Below are 16542 nucleotides of genomic sequence, written 5' to 3' on the forward strand. Positions count from 1 at the left end.
TCACTTAAAAATACTTCCATTTGAAAAGCTAAACTCACTTTGGTGTGCAAGCAATGCTGAGATTCAGGGCAGGCTTTTTCCCCCAAGTTACCCTACCCCAAGTACACCTGGGAGTACCCACTGCTGCCAGCACCGAGTGTCTGATCATACACTTCACTTCACGTGTCAGACCTCCAGGAGGGAATTTCTCCATTTATTTACACTTCCAACAAAAAAGGAAAAAAAAGAGAAGCGCAGCTTTGATTTCAAATAAACCCGTTTGTTACAGGCCAAACTCCTGCGCTGCAAGCACTAACATGCTTTCCTTCTTTTGCCAACACCCCTGCTGCCCTCAGAACAAAGCAGCTTCTAGAGATTGAGCTGCCCTGCCCAAGCAGCACCCTTGCCCCAGGCAGCAGGGAGTCACGCAGGGGGTGCAGCCACCACACTGGCCCTGCTGACTGCCCCTGACATGGCTGTTTGGGACGGGATGCACCTCGGCTACCAGAATACACAACCTGGCATGACTGAAGCCTCTCTGTGCTCCATGTACCCGCTCGCTCCTCCAGCTTGCTGCTTGGGAGTAGTGTTCTTCCCTCCATACACAGCAAGGCCGACTGCCTTTAAAAACGGGGACCCAAGCCAGAAAGGTCTATGCTCTCGTCTAGCTCCAAAGAATTCTGCCACAGTGGATGCTACTGGCTTGGGGAAAACAGGAAAGGAAATTAAAAAGTCAGAGTAAATGAGAACAAAAATTCTTGGTTCTGTCCTGCTCGTGCTCAGCTTGTGGCTGAACCCGCTGCATTTTCCACCCATGAGATTCAAGTGCTTAACTGTGCAGGGGAAAATGAGTGAAAACTGCACTGACAATCAAATGCACAAGAGAAAGAAACGGCAGCTTTGAAATACTCACACCCAACACGATGTTGATTAAAGAAAGAACTCTGTTTTTAATAGGGTTTTTTTTTTGATCATTAAAAAAGTTTAAACCTGCATAGCAATCATTTCAAAAATAATTATTTAATGTTCCATAATGAAACTGTACACGACCTAGTCTCGAGCGGCAGAAGCCTGCCGGGCGGCTGGGCGCAGTCCGGAGCAGCGCACCCCGGCGTCCCAGCATTCCAGCATCCTGGCATTCCAGCATCCTGGCATGCCACTCACCGGGGCCAGGCGCTCGCTGTCTCTGGCACAGTCTGGCTCCATGCACTGATGACCACGCAGGGCGGCTCGGACCCATCAGCAGCGCTCCTCAGAGTCGTTCAATGTCTCGGTACTTCTTCCTCAGGATGGAGACCTGGTCTTTAAAGAGGACAGGGTCGAGCCTCATCTGCGAGTGGATCAGCGGCATATAGCCAAACCAGCTGGCAAAAGTGTTCATGCAGCTCTGCCGCTGGGCGAAGTGGTCGGGGTCGGCCCAGCGCGAGGCCCGGGATGTCTGTGTGGAGAGAAGAGCAGGAGTCAGACCTCGGCCATGACACAACACAATGGGGAATGCATGGCAGGAAAAGATGGGCATGAGGCTGAGCAGCGCCGCACTGCAGAGCAGCGCCAGGGCTCTGAGGTGGCTGAAATCTGGGGTGCATCGGGAGGAGTGTGGACAGAAGGTGAAGGGAGGTGATCCCGCCCCTCTACTCAACCCTGCCAAGGCAGGTTTGACACACATCTGGAGTGCTGTGTCCAGGTCTTGCCTTCTCCATGCAAGAAAGACAAGGAACTACTGGAGAGGGTCTACTGGAGGGCCACAAACATAATGATTATGGGTCTGAAGCATCTCTCTTATGAGGAGAGATTGCGGAAGATGGGCCTGTTTAGTCTAGAGAAAACTGAGAGGGGATTTCATTAATGCATATATGTAACTCAAAGGTGGGTGCCAGGAAAATTATGCCAGACTCTCTCCAGTGGTGCCCAGTGACAGGACAAGGAGCAATGACTATAAACTAAAGCATGAGAAGTTTCACATCAACATGAACGAGAACTTTCATATGCTGAGGGTGTCAGAGCACTGAACAGGCTGGTCAGGGGGTTGTGGAGTCTCCCTCTCTGAAGGCATTCCAAACCTGCCTGGACACATTGCTGTGTACCCTGCTGTAGGTGGCCCTGTCTTGGCAGGACTGGATGATCTCCAGAGGTCCCTTCCAACCCCAGTGATTCCATAATCTGTGAAACCTGCTCAGTAGCAGGGTTTAAACAAGGCGAAGGACACGCTGCCCGCAGAGCTTGCTGGTGGTGGTGATGAGCTGGCTGACTTCCAAAGCAGCGCTGAGGGCAGCACACCCGAGTTCAGCCATGAGCCAGCCTGACCCAGAGCATGACACCCGCCAGCAGCCCTCCCAAAGCCCTCCTGCACACTACTTCACCCAAAACCCTGCTCTTCTTTTCTCCCAAAACCTCCAGCTATTTCGGAGATAAAACAAGTCCTTAAAAAAGGGAAAGCCAAGAAGTCCACGGCTTCCTACTGGAGTAGCACAGCCAAACGCAGGCCTGCTGCTGCCCACAGCTTTCAGCCATAGGATGAAAACACGTTGCAATGGTTTGCCAGGTTAAAAACACACTTTTGCAGTCCAGATCTGCAGAAATTTATACACAAATAATTTTAACCAACTTATAACTGAGCTCAGTGTAAGTCCTTACGTACATGGCATTACTCATGCGTGTAAATGTCCTGCAGGGACAAGTAGGGTGCTTCCAGGAATCCCACTGGCTGAGGCCAGTGCGTAAGACAGTACTCTCTTGTGGACAGACAGAATTAACTGGAGTTCCCCATTACATCATGTTAAACCCTGACCCAAGGAAAAGACCATGGTCTTTGCATGCATACATGCAAAACATCATGGCCTGATATTCCAAAGCTCAGGGCAGCTGTAATTCCTACGAAAGCCCATCAAAACTCAGCACCTCTGGAAAAAATAAGGCCTTAACAGCTTTGAAGCAGTCACCATTCTTTATCTGTACCTAAACTACATTTATAAACATAATAAAACTATTATTTAAGATAAAGCATGAATGCTGAGAACCTAAGGGGGTTTTGTGCCACTTCCCATGCATTTTTCTTTAGCGCTTACATTTCCACTATACTTTAGAAACAAATACAGATTAATAAACTCGAAGTATGCTAATTGGAACATGAAGAAACTGATAAAGTCAGGGACTTGCCAAATGAAGGCTGTATTAGACTTGATCTTTGTCCAAGGCCTGTCCAGTTTACCTCAAGTGGTAGGTTATAATGTGCATTGATTATAACGTGCATTGACTACAGACTCTTATTATACTGAGCCACTACAGAGCAAGCAAAAGCTTGTTGCTAGAGGATTATAGCAGACATTCTGGCCATTAACAGTGAATTTCCATAGCACCATTAATCTCTGTCACAACACCGAGGTTATGTTAATTTTTTATTTGTCTTTCAAGGAATTATGAACATGGTCCATTACATTTCCCAAAGCTGCAGGAACAACTTGTCTTTAGGACAGAGTTATAGTTCATGGCTGACTCATGTCACCCGCGCTATAAGAAGAAAAATGGATGTTCAGACTTTGCCAAACAACCAGTGCACGGCCCTGTGGAGAGGTGAAGCTCAAACTGGAAGCAATAGGTACTTTCTGAATGGCACCTTCGTGTACACAGAAGGACTCCTGGATACCCAGATGAGTCAGAATTGCTGAATGCTACCTATATCTCATATGAAAGCGCAATGGCATACAGATAGGCAGCCTACAAACTGGCATGGCCACTCCCCAGTCAAAGATCCAAGTAATGGTTAATAGGAGAAAATGTGAGGGGGAAATAGTGGGCCTCTTCTTTCTTTCGAAACCCCCCTAGTAATCATGGCAGTGTTTGTAGTGAGGATCACAAACACCATGACATCACGGATGGTAAGCTGTTTAGGACTTGCAGGTCTTGCAGGACTTGTTATTCCTCTCATCCCTCTCCCACACAGGGCAGGAGGAAAAGTGCCCTCAGGTTACCCTGTATCCCTGTTACTGGAAGGTATATGCATTTCTGCAATGACAGAGTGCTTATCCACTAGCTGGAAGAGGATCTAAATCAAACATTTCATGACTGCTTGTGAGTGATGGCATGACCACAGCACAAAATGTTCCCTGTAGAAAACAACCTTGAATATCACAAATTTCCTCTGTTGTGACAATCTGATGTCAGTGCTTGAATCACACTGTATGCTTTACGATAGCACAGGGACAGCCTAGTACACTGTATTAATTAACAGTAATAAAACCCAGAAAAGTTTTCTAGAATTTACTTCTGCCTCCAGCATTCCATGACTAGGTCTCTGGTCTAGAATATTTAATTCTAGACCTAATTTCATTAGAAACTAGAGTTTAACTGAAATTCAGTCACCACAATTATCAGTTCCATGAGTTTGGGATCGCTGTCAATAACACTGTGAGAAAACTATGAAGACCAGCGGTCATCCATAATAGATGTTTGCCATTTCTCCTTTTCTTTCATTATAATAACCATATCCAAAGTCTATTTACAGTCCTGTTAAACTAAAAATTGCAAGAGAAACGGCAGAATTGCTCTGCTCTGTAAGCCTAACCTAGAAGTCAAGCCATTACATTATCAGTACTTCCCAACTGCTAAAACATGCTGTGGATACATACCTGTCCCATCATGGTCTCCTTATACTGTTTTTTCTGTGTTACTTTGATTGGAGGCAATTTTGTCACAGCTGACACCAAAAAATTCATTAGAATGTCCTCACAATTGGCCAGTTGGTCCACCATATTCTTTAGGCTGGCAGGCAGGTAATGAGTGTACAGGTAGTGATAATATCTGGAAACCAACAGCAGCGTTATTAGTACAAGTCACTGGACTTTCAGGGATTACCAACTCCAGGAAATGTCTATCTCAATTCAGACACAAGTTTTGTACTCAACTCTGGCTATACCACTTCCCTTCAGCCTCAAACAAGAAGGGAGAGCAATTCAGTGTCTCATCACGACATTAAATAGTGCTAACGGAGAAACAAAACATGTGCCTTTTTTTTGTAACTGAAAGAATTAATGCAGACCTAAGTGTCAACATAATGGAGAAGCATGGAAGAGAGCACCATATTGCTATAATGTGATAAACAACATGGATGAATTCACCCTCCACCGCTTCTTTCCAAGTTGATCAGTTGGAAAGAACACTATTACACCGGCCTACTACTGTCCCTACCATCCTTGTGGATTCCCCATTCCTGGAATTGCTCAAGGCCAGGTTGGCTGGGGCTCTGAGAAACCTGGTCTAGAGAAAGGTGTCGCTCCCCAGGGCAGGGGATTGGACCTGGCTGATCTTTAATGTTCCTTCCAATCCAAACCATTCTATGATTCTTACTGTTGAATTTATTCTCCTGTGGGCCTGTATCACCCCCCATGGCTTGTCTTCTCCTTTGCAGGGATGTGGATTAGATACTCCAGAATTTCCTGACTTTTTCCCAACATCTAGAGAGGTCTTTGGTCTGCTGAAGCCCTAACAAGTGGTTTTTTTTCCTACGTGCTGCAGTATGCTGATCTGTGACGTGTCCACTGTACTCCATTTCTAGAGTAGCCAGGAGACTTTGCAGTCTGCATATGTCAGCCAACACATACCCAGAGCTGGTCTGGAAGTAACCTCCTTTCTGCTATGCTACAGGCCATTCAGCAGAGCAGCTTAATGAATTCGGGAACTCTTTGAAGTGTGTAATTCCTGATGTTAAAAAGAGCAGTCCGACTGCTTCAAAATACAAGTGACTTCAAAGAGACCAAACAAGCGCAATAATGATTACCAGATCCCCAGAGCTAAACCAAGAACTTAAATTATTACCCCATAAAAAGTAGACCCATTTATTATCATTTCATTTTTTCCTCCTCCCCGGAAGAATGTTCTTCACCCCCCTCTTCCCACCCCCCTTGCTATTTCATTTCATACAGAAGGAGGACAGCAGATGCTCTGGGTTCTTACTTGTGGTAAATAGCAGCTCCTGTCAATACCATGGAATAGTCATTAGTCCATTTGGAGGTATACCCCCACCTCTCCTTAGTGTTGTCCCAGAAGTGACTGCGAGCAGGGTACCCTACAATCCTCTCTGGAAAACTCTGCCAAACTGTAAAGGCAAAATCCACCTGCAGACAAAGGCACAGGCCAAATGAATACCAAAACTGCTTTAACAAATGTCAACAAAACAAAATATTACCTTGCCACTAATTCGTAATTCAGAATCTTGGAACTGTTGCAAAACGTTAATTCCATGTATTCATCAGTAAATTAAACTGACTGCTTGACATTTTGCCCTGTAATTATGCACATTTTAATGGCTCCTGTTAAAGAGAGTTTAGAGTATTGCAGTATTACATTAACATTTTCAAGCTTGCCCTTTACACATCACACCTTTTCTAGTTACAGAAAGAATGGGTGTAGGTGCATGTATTTATACTTAGATGAAATATAAAGTGGTAATAGCTATGTGGAAAACTGAAACTTTTGCATGTCTTTGTGCATCTCACCAAACATCTCGATCTGTTAGCTTGGAAAACCGGGAGTCAAGCATCTTAAATTGTAAGGGTGGGTCAGCAAGATTAGAACAGGCACTCAATAAGGAGTCCTTTTATATTTTCCATTCATTCTGAGCCTTTAGAGGACTGTGCAGGTTGTACTTTTAAGGCTGTCTATATGACCAAGGTATTTAAACATACACCCTAATAAACAGGAATGCAAGATTCCCATGCAGTTAAATGGCTTTAGAAGCCTATACATAAGAAAAATGCTTGATGCTGTATGAGCCACAAGAAGATGTCAAATGCTGCCAACAGGGATTTTTCTGTTTATTTTATTGTCTTGCTGCAACTATTTTAATAACTCCGATATCTGAGAATTGAAAAGGTGATAGGACATTGCTATCCCAGGATCCCTCCAAACAAATCCTGGCAACACCAGGAAAGGGATGATTTGGGTCATTTGCAGAAGGCCTGTCAGCACTAGATTTGAAAGGAGGTTGGTAAAAATACCCATGGGAAGATTGTGACCACTGTGAAGTTGGATGGTTGAAGTCTCTCCACTTCAACTTAGGTTCTGGAGCTCAAGCTGGCCCAAGATTTTAAAATACAGAGCTATAGACAATTCTAGTTGCCCCAGTCCAACCCAGGAAAATGAGTTTTGTATCTGCACTGCACTCTGATTTCCCTCCAGTACCAGAGGGACCTAAAACTGATCAAAAATGCTCGAAAAACCTTCCAAGAACCCAGCCAAAGTCAAGTGTGTAGAGGTTAGATAAAGAATAGCTGCTCTGAGAACAGTCACATTGTGTGATTACTGCCAGACTTCTCGCATTTACAAGTGTTTTTATGAAACAGAAGAGTCACACATGTACTGGAACACAAAGTTAGGGACTGGTTATTTTCTTTCAAGCTGTTTCAAGGAATCTGAGGCCAACTAGAAAGACAATGTGCACAAACCAGTTACCGTTGTGATAGTTCTGATCTCATCCAAATCAATACCACATGAAAGAGCTAAAGTGGTTGGGTTTCTTTTTTCCCTGTAAAGGCCTTTCCCATAAAATGTGACATCTGTTTTCTTTAGTGAAGTCTGAGAATCTCAAATAAATAATGAATCAGCTGCATTTGGTGCCCTCACTTGTGCTCTCAAGTACTGGTCCAGAGAGATGCACTAAAGCAACCACCGTAGGAGAAATTCCCCTTTAAAAGAAATCCTCAGTCACCATCCTGTATCATTTCCCAGCATTATCACTCAGCTGATCAGCAGGAAAAGCCAACCATGCTGCCAGTCTCTGTACCACTTCTGACCCGTGCTGATTTCTAAATTACTTCCCAGGCAAACATCTCTCTGCTCACATGAAACAGCTTCTCTCATAAAAGCCACTATGTGCCATTCTGTTGTGAATGGAAAACCTCTACTGCACTAGAGCTGGACAGTGTGGAGGATGTGCTTGGCAATGGCTCCTCTCAACAGGAATGTGATTGTGTTTGACCACGTTTCTAAATTGCCTTTTCTGGCTCTGAAATTGCCACAATGACCACCCATGAGCAGCTAATTTCAAGGGAAGCTTTACACCAATGTCAGTGTTTCAATATACTGTTTCTCTGCCTAAGCTGTATGACAAGAGAAGTGAAGCAGTAGAAAGGCCCCAGTTCCTCACAGCCAGCCACCAAAGAGAGCTGCTGTCCCCGCCACCCATGCAGAGGCATGCTGAAGCTGCAAGGCTGATGCTAGAAAAAGCTGCCTCATTAGTTCTCTGCAGCACAGGGGACACTGGGGCTCATAGGGCCAATACCCTCCATGCAAACATGCAATATCAGCTACAAGCTGCTCAGAGGAGGGAGGAAGCCACAAAGAAATGTGTATGTTGTCTCACACAACAACAAATATTTGTGTTTCAGAATGTTTAGGGGAAAGCAGGGCCAAGCCAAATGAGAAACACTATTTACTTCATATGCGTTCCAGAAGCCTGAATGACTCCAAAGTTTGGATGCTGACTAAATACCAGTCAAAACAAAGCAAAGCCCCAAATCCTTATGAAATCCACAGGCTGGATTGCTGTAAATACCACCTCAGTGCAATGAAGTGCATGAGAGATCTTACCATGGCCCCCAGGACAGCTCAGATGGGACCCTTCAGCCTGAGCAAAAACCTACTTGGGAAGCCAGTGCCAGGATAAATGCCTTTTATTGGTTTTGGGGTGTTTTGGCTGTGCAGGGCTTTGCACACAAGTGCTTTGGCAGCACCGTATTGCTCCTCATGTAGCAGAAACTACTAAGGTGTAATCTTGGTATCAAATGGGTTTAATGCCAACTTCTTCCATCTGTGCAGCAAAAGAGGGCTAACCCTGGCTGCTTCTGGAGCAGTCTAATCACAGCACCATAAACCCGTACTAGGGAGAAGAGAGGTTGCTATTTCATCCTTCATTTAAATTCATCATTTTATCCATCATTCATTTAAAATGAATTCAGTGACATCTTATGGCATACAGCAGTGCCTGGTGACCAATGTCAAGCATGTCTTCACTGACACATAAGTAGTGGCAGCATCAGTGAAAGACGCTTACCACTGAAATAAAGCATTTTTATAAAGGTGAAGGGAGAAGGGAATGGCCATGAACATGGGAAAAAAAGGGCAAACCAAGAAAATCAGGTTTTTCAAGCTATTCCCTAGCCATCATTAATAATGTATTTCCCAAATATTGCACTTTATATAAATTGTCATCAGTTTCCCCTGTATTTCTCGGGAAGAGGTTCCAGAAATCAATACTCATCCCAGTTGTAAAAATTGGTTTTCTACAGTATGTTTCTTTTCTTAGCACTCTCTTGCTCTTGGCGCAAACACTCCAACATCTAAACTAGCAAAGCTCTCCAGTTTTATGGGGTGACAATGGTATTCCTCAGTGAAATCCTGCACCAGAGTGGCAACACTCTTTTGGAGTGACAGCATTCCCTTGCTGCTGACACCCCTTCCCTCCCCACCTACACTCTACTGATAACATGGAGGAGCAAAAGCTACCCCAATCAGGAAAGTGAGAACAGAGTATTAAAGCTGACTGCTCTTGGCTGCCTACACCCGCCTGCAGCTATGTTACTAAAATAATAAGGAACGGAAAAGCCATATGCTAATGATGAGCCAATTAACCAGGGCAAAAAGCTCCTCTGATGGCAGGCAGTGGCAGGGTTGCTGAAACAAGTGCAACCTGTTAAATCTGAGGAACGTGGCAGGAAATCTTACAACAGTTGCTCACTGACATAGCCAAGAGAAGAACTTACCTGCTGTGCTCAGGCTGAGCTGAGGAGCCAAGCAGACTCCCCCAGGATGACAGGGACCCTTACCTCAGTGGTTGAAAGCACGGTGTCCTCATCCAGGCTTAGCACTGCATCTGTCACTATGTTGTCGTAGGGTAGGAAGCGACTGCTCATAACCTGTGGGTATCGAAGGCAGGAAGAGGAGTTAAGAAAAAAAACACCTGAAGGACTCATTTCCAAGAGAAATTCTCCATTTTATTCCCCACTCTTACCTCCTCTTGTCTGATGTACCTCACATATCTCTGTTTGACAGAAAGGACCCTTCGGCTCAAGAGTGAAATAATGTCTACTGTCATTTTCATCACTCCATCAGTCAGCCTACACCTTCTACCTGAGGAGTAATTCCTGATCAGACCCCTTCTTTGGAGCAGGCTCCTCTCCTCTTGTGACAAATTGCAGTGGTCTGTACTGAGGATTAGATGTACCTACAGTTTTATTAGGGAGGACATTATCCCTGGTAGCTAGGACTGTCCCTCTGCTATCCTATGGGGTGTGAGCATCAAAGATAATGACTGTTGATAAGGACTTTGCAGCACTCATAAGGTGATGCAGCTGGGAAGCCAAGCAGCCCAGGCTGTGTGTGAAGGACATTATGCTACCAGGATGGTTCCCCTGTAAAGTGGTACAACTCCATCTCTGTGCTGTTGTATCCACAGTGAGCTGCTGCCAAATGGTACAACATCCTCCATCAGAAAAATAAAATATGCTAAAGAACATGTGTATCAACTGAGCTTCACCTGCGTCAAGAATTATATTGGTATTGTAGCATTTTAAGAAATCACATATAAATTCTCTACATATAGCTGTATACATAATTTATAAGCAGAATAAGCTTTCAAAAACTATGTCAGGACACTTCTCGAAGTAGTAGGAAATAGATCGGCAAGTGGGGATCAAAAAGGTAACAACGAGAAATGAGAATCCATATGGTTTCGCTATCAGACTAATTAGCACCTTTTGAGAACTGATGAATAGTAACAAGGACACAACACGATTTGTTTCCCTCATTTGCTGTGAAAAATACCCTGGCTAGTTAATAGACTTCTTTTCCAATTTATTATCCAAGAAAACACTACAAAAATCAGGCCCAGTAAGAGGGAATTACTACATGGAAACAGGGAGATGGAGCAGCTTTACATGTCCCTCATAAAAGGCATGAATGGTTCTGCATCCCCTGCAACCTCTTTGGAAGCAAGTCTTTGGAATCTATGGCTCGATCCAGAAAACTCTCTGCCTCCATAATCAGGATGCTCCTGGTGTGCGTCTGGAGAGTATCCCTGCATCGCTACAGTGGCCTTGGTCCAGGGAGGCAGTGGTTGTGAGGAAGGGGTGATCTAGCTGGGGCTGATGGTTTTGCTTTGCTTACGCTAAGGCAAAGCTGAGGAAGCAGTCAGCAGGAGACCTGGGTTCTCAGACCACCTCCTTTACAGACAGTGTAAAACTGACAAATAGTACAAGAGTTAGGACTACCCATGTATTTGCTTTTGTAGCTAAAGCTCCCTTTTGTAAAATGGGTGTGATAATACACCTTGATTTCATGGGGAAGAGTGAAGGTTAGGTAAAGACAGACCTCTGCGCTCACCTGCACGAAGTAACTGTGCCTGCCAATATGATGCAGTTAAGTCTGAAGATGAAAATCAGTTCCTTTGTGCAACCTTTGAATTGCACTGCTCTGGCTCTGCAAGCTTTGTCCAAACAGCTTTTCCGTGCAAGAAGCCATTTGGCATATGTTGGGATATTAGAGGGAAGAGACTGTCCACTATAAACACACCTTTGTGTACTCAGGAGACTCATTTGTAATCTAAACAGTGCTTGGGGCCAATTTCCACAAACACTGTAGAACTGGTCAGAGATTTTCTCCTCCATCTCACCTCCGCAAGTTTTCCAAAATGAAAGAAAAACCCCTCAGATTTCAAAAGGCTCAGAAATCACTGCAGCCTTTCTTGGCCCTGCAGCAACTCCCCAGATACTCTACATGGCCAGCTAAGGCAGAAGCCATTAGCTGCCAACCTCGCAGGGCTCTTGCTTTCACCTTGTTAAGGTGGCTCGGGGAAAAAAACCAAAGACACGACTATAAATTCAAATTAGGATTACACTGCCAAAGCAACTACAAGCTCCCTTTGTAAATGTAAGAGCCATCTGACAGAGACTGCAGAGGGGACCAGCCAAAATCTATCTCAGCCAGAGTCCAGAAGCAGTAAGTCCTGCTTCTCAGGCCTGCATTTGGAAAAGAATCATCTATTTCAGTGTGGACTTTCAACAACCCCTATTCTCTCATCTAGGTGGTGTCTATTTCAACTTGTGGAAGTAAAAAAAAACAAGTGCTTGGCACAGCAAGAGATGACATGGTGGTTTTGTTCCCACACAAGTGTCCCTTTTTATAGTTGCAGGATCCCATCACTGGCAGCAGTACCCTATGAGGCCATAAGAGAAGGCACTTTTCAAAGGCAATTTAATACCATTCATGCTCATCCCTTCTCTGCTTTTGAATCTACAGCTAACCCCCACACCTAGCATGTGACTGCCCAGACTCAATGAATCCAGCTTCACCACTCCTTTGATGCACCTGCAGAGAGAGAAATCTCCGAAGATGGGGTCAGCACTACCTACTTTTGAGGCCACATTTCAAAACTGTATCTCACCTGTGCATCTCAGATTCATGGCATTAACTGCCATACTGATGATTTATGAGCGCATGGGCCTCATGCATGAAACACGAATCTGTGCCCAACTGGTACAAAAGGCCAAGGAATAGAAAGGAACTGTCACAACTGTGGGAACTACAAAGGTTTCACCAAAGCAGCTGGAAAACTAAATTCTGGTCCCATTGGAGAATAGAGGCAACCTTTTACCATGCTTCTCTCTACCTACCTTGCTCTCTCCTTCAATGACTATGACAGGCACAGAAGTGGCAGGCCAGCGGTGTTTGGCTGGGAGGGGTTTATCACAATTCCATAAAACAATAATCTGAAAGACAATATTGCACCATGATCAGAGACCTTTGTGGCAATGCAGTCCAAACACTAAAGTCTCAGATCTCCAGACAGAAATGTTAAATTCAAGTTAGGAGTTTCAAAATCAACAACAAAGATACAAATCTGTATAAAAATAGCACTTCCTACAGTAATTTCACCCATCCCAGCTATTTACAATATATGTTCTCTCAGGCAAATATGGGCTGGACAGCAGCTCAGGAAGTCTCTATCTCAGCCAGGCCATACGGATATAACTGATTTACTTTGGCTCTCATTAAAGGCTAAACCACTCGTGACACTCCACTGCAAGAGGGTGCTCCCACTGAACTCCCCAGGGTTCCTTCTACAGAAGCCAAAATCCTGGTGCTGCTGAGACTAAGAGCCACAGCGGGAGGAAGGAAGATCACATAGGGGCTCTTGAGGCACAGACATCCTTTTGCAGCTTGCAGCACACACAGTCCTCATCTTTAAAGTGCAGACATTATTTTACCTTCCTCATGAAACAAAGGGGTTTAATGACTGTCTCTATTCCACTCCCGCCATACTCAGACAGACAGCAGGAATATCAGAGAAGAAACATCAAAATTAAAACAAGGGATCAAAACAGGACTGAGAAGATCTGAAATGAGGAGGCTTTTGACTCCTGGGACAACAATTTTGTCTCCAGCGTGACTGACAGTCAAACAGTGCTGCTTACCTGTGCACAGTACTGGGACTTGGCTACAGCAACCAGGAGTTTCAGCACAGGCTGAGACTGGGAAACCAGGGGAGTTACTGCGTGGATAACGGCAGTGAATGTGGAAAGAGGCTTCAGACCTGGAGTGAAGAGATATGGGTTCAGTAAAGACAAAACTGCCCCCATCAGTACAGATTAAAAGACTCTGGAGATGGAAAAATAATCTGCACTTCATGCAAACCTTGCCATGTTTTCTTAGGCCATATCCTTTCGTCTCGGGTACCAAGAACACCAGATGCTTCAGAGAAGATCACACTTCCCTTTAACTCCCACACCCTCTGAAATCCCTGACTCCAACACAATTACTGCCTTTTCTTACTCACTATTTCCACAGATGTCCTGCAATCTCTTTCTTTCATCCGGTTTGTCCCATGGATAATATTGACATCTAGCTTCCTCAACCAAATGTCTTTCCTGACACAGGCTCTGTTTTGCTGCCCATCTCTGGATGCTTGATGTTTTCTACAGATTATCTCCACAACTTCCAGAAGTTTGTTTGGTTTCCCCAGTTCCTTTACAGCCTCTGTCACATTTCTGCTCTTTCTGGGTCGATCCCCATCCACATGCACCTTAAGTTACCTCCTGAGCTGATAATTGTGCTTGCAGCCTTGCCTTCCATTATGATATTTTTGTCTCGCTATGATTTCCTTTTCTGCCTGAAATAACAGATCCTGCTGGCATCTACCCTTCATTACTGCTCTCAGTCTCATCTAAATTCATTTGTGTGGGGTCAAAGTCGTTCTTCATCAAAATTCCCACAGAAACCTTCTTCTCCCTTTTTAACTGTGAATTTTTAGCAGGTGAGCAGTACAGATCCACACAAGTGGGATGGCACAGGCTGAGCCAAAAGCAGCAGCAGTCTGGGAAGCAGGACCACTTCAGCCTGCAGGCACATCCTCCTGCAGAACTCATTGTTTAAGCTCCACTTCAGGAAAAAGCCATAAACCTGAGCTCTATTCATTCCTTCTAGTAGGATCCATATGAAGACACATATATGGAGAATAAATTATATGGAGAATAAATCCATGCCAACTATGCACTCCAATAACAAGTGTCATGGGTAAATTACCACCTTTCCAATTTGCCAAGCACAAATAAACAAAGAAAGCAAAAAGCTATTCCTAGTATGTCCCCTCAGGCCACGAATGGGTCAGCAACTCAGGCATTAATTACTGGCAACTGAAAAGTATGAAGGGACATAGATTTTTTTAAAGCAATCTTTGCAAGCGAGAGGCACATGATGCATGTTGATACATCAGAGACATTCCAGTCTGCAGTGGTCAGGGAAGACTGAGACAGGATAAACACAAAGCATCATTAACTAGAAGTGAATGGTAAATCACTTGCCACATGCTACTCAAAGACCAAATTCCAAATGCCTACTAGAAATTCCTAATATCATTAGATTATAGCAAGGATTCACTCACCGAGATTAGCATAGTAGTAAGGAAAATCTCCCAGATATGAGGAATACTGTGGCAGTACAAATAACCCTCCAGGATGTTTGTTCCATATTAAGCTGTTACGTGATATGTGCTTAAATATTCTGTCCTGAATAATCTGGAAAACAAGAGAGGTAATGATGTTTAAATAGGCTGTAACAGTCACTGGTAGGAGCTTCAGGGACTCCAGCTGACCGGAATCATCACCCATTCTGCAAAAAGCTGAGGCACACAAATTACTAAACATTCCTGCTTAATCTCTCTTAAAACGACACAGAACCTGCACACTTGGACACCACTTCAGCAGCCCAGGCTCTGTGCAATAGGTTTCAGAGCACCTCATTAGTCCCTCTGGAACTGGGGACCTTGCATTTCATTGCATTTTGTATTTTAAGACAAATATTTTGTCTATTAGAGTGTCTTAGCAGTTGTAAGCCTGATTATTTCATTGTCAGTCTTACTATCCAGGACTCACAGAAGATAATTATTTGAGGATGGCATTACAGAGCTAGGTATTATTTTGAGATAATGAGAGCATTCAAAACCACAAAGACTTTCAGCAAATCAGGCTGCACTAATTATTCATTTTTGCTTAATTATAAAGGGATATTAGCATTCAGATACATCAGTGATTCCACATCTCAGTTCTACAACAGTTCCTTGTTGGATGAAACAGAAAAAGGTATTTTGGCAACTATCGTCTGTCTCTGTAGAGGGCCACAGACACAGATTCCTAGATCTTTAAGGTCAGAACAGATTGCTAGGTCATCTACTTTATCACCTAGCCACAAAAGAAAACCCATAAAAATAGAGACTAGGCTTTGCATTTATAAAACTACGGTTACTTCACACCAGATGCCTGTATGCAAGAACCACAGTGGCTCTTACACCAACGGGAGCTTTTTCAAACTTGCTGCAAAGGCGTAACAAGGTTCAGTGGTGGGAAGCTGTAATTGGACAAATTCAACCTCCAAATAAGCTTCAGTTTTCTAAGTGCAATCTGATCTTGGGCCACACGTTCTTGCTTCCCTCAAGAGCGTAAGAGGTTGGCAAGTCAGGAGATGGGACGCTGCAAAGGGCCAGGGGGTGGTGAAGGAAGAATTTTCCCCTAAGTCAGCTAAACAGGACTGCCTTGCCTTCTCCTGCAGCTCATTTGCCATCTCCTAAGGAGATTTCATGGAACTGGCAGTTTATGCACTGCACAGGGCTCAAGTGCCAAGAACATGTTGGTTCTCCTAACTTAATATCTCTAGCCTTAATATATCTGGGTGAAAATCCATGGGTCTGGAGCTGGACTAAATCTGATCCCTCATCATTCATTCTGGCCTTAAAATCTATGAAACTAAAGAAGATGTACACCCACAGCACAGGAAAAATGAAAGCAAGCAAAAAGACCCAACACGGGCTGAACAAAAGCAGCTGCGGGAGATTAAACAAGTGAAAATCTCTGTAAGCAGCTGAGTTCAGGGACGTTTTGGTCATACAGAACCATGAATAAGTGTTAGCACGAGCAGTTGTTTTCCTGGAAGTTTTGATTGCCATGACAAGAACACATTAAAACACCAGTTACATTGTGCTAGACAATTCATTGCTGGTGGCAATATACACACTGCTAAACT

General features: G+C 44.2%; 1 protein-coding gene across 1 annotated transcript in view; it reads right to left on the reverse strand.

Moving 5' to 3' along the window:
* Positions 1-905: 905 nt before the first annotated feature.
* The window catches only part of EXT1 (exostosin glycosyltransferase 1), a 177900-nt gene continuing 162263 nt past the window's right edge, over positions 906-16542 (reverse strand). The window contains exons 5-11 of the mRNA XM_061373433.1: positions 14909-15041; positions 13443-13561; positions 12642-12737; positions 9798-9887; positions 5929-6089; positions 4605-4776; positions 906-1417 (exon numbers count right to left, since the gene is read on the reverse strand). Of these exons, the coding sequence (XP_061229417.1) occupies positions 1232-1417; positions 4605-4776; positions 5929-6089; positions 9798-9887; positions 12642-12737; positions 13443-13561; positions 14909-15041 (957 nt within the window). The 3' untranslated portion in view covers positions 906-1231. The remainder of the gene's footprint in view (positions 1418-4604; positions 4777-5928; positions 6090-9797; positions 9888-12641; positions 12738-13442; positions 13562-14908; positions 15042-16542) is intronic.

The sequence above is a fragment of the Neopsephotus bourkii genome, unplaced genomic scaffold (genome assembly GCF_033783945.1).
Source record: "Neopsephotus bourkii isolate Nb327-2 ecotype Australia unplaced genomic scaffold, CSIRO-AGI_Nbou_v1 NB_1630, whole genome shotgun sequence".
NCBI lineage: Eukaryota > Metazoa > Chordata > Aves > Psittaciformes > Psittacidae > Neopsephotus > Neopsephotus bourkii.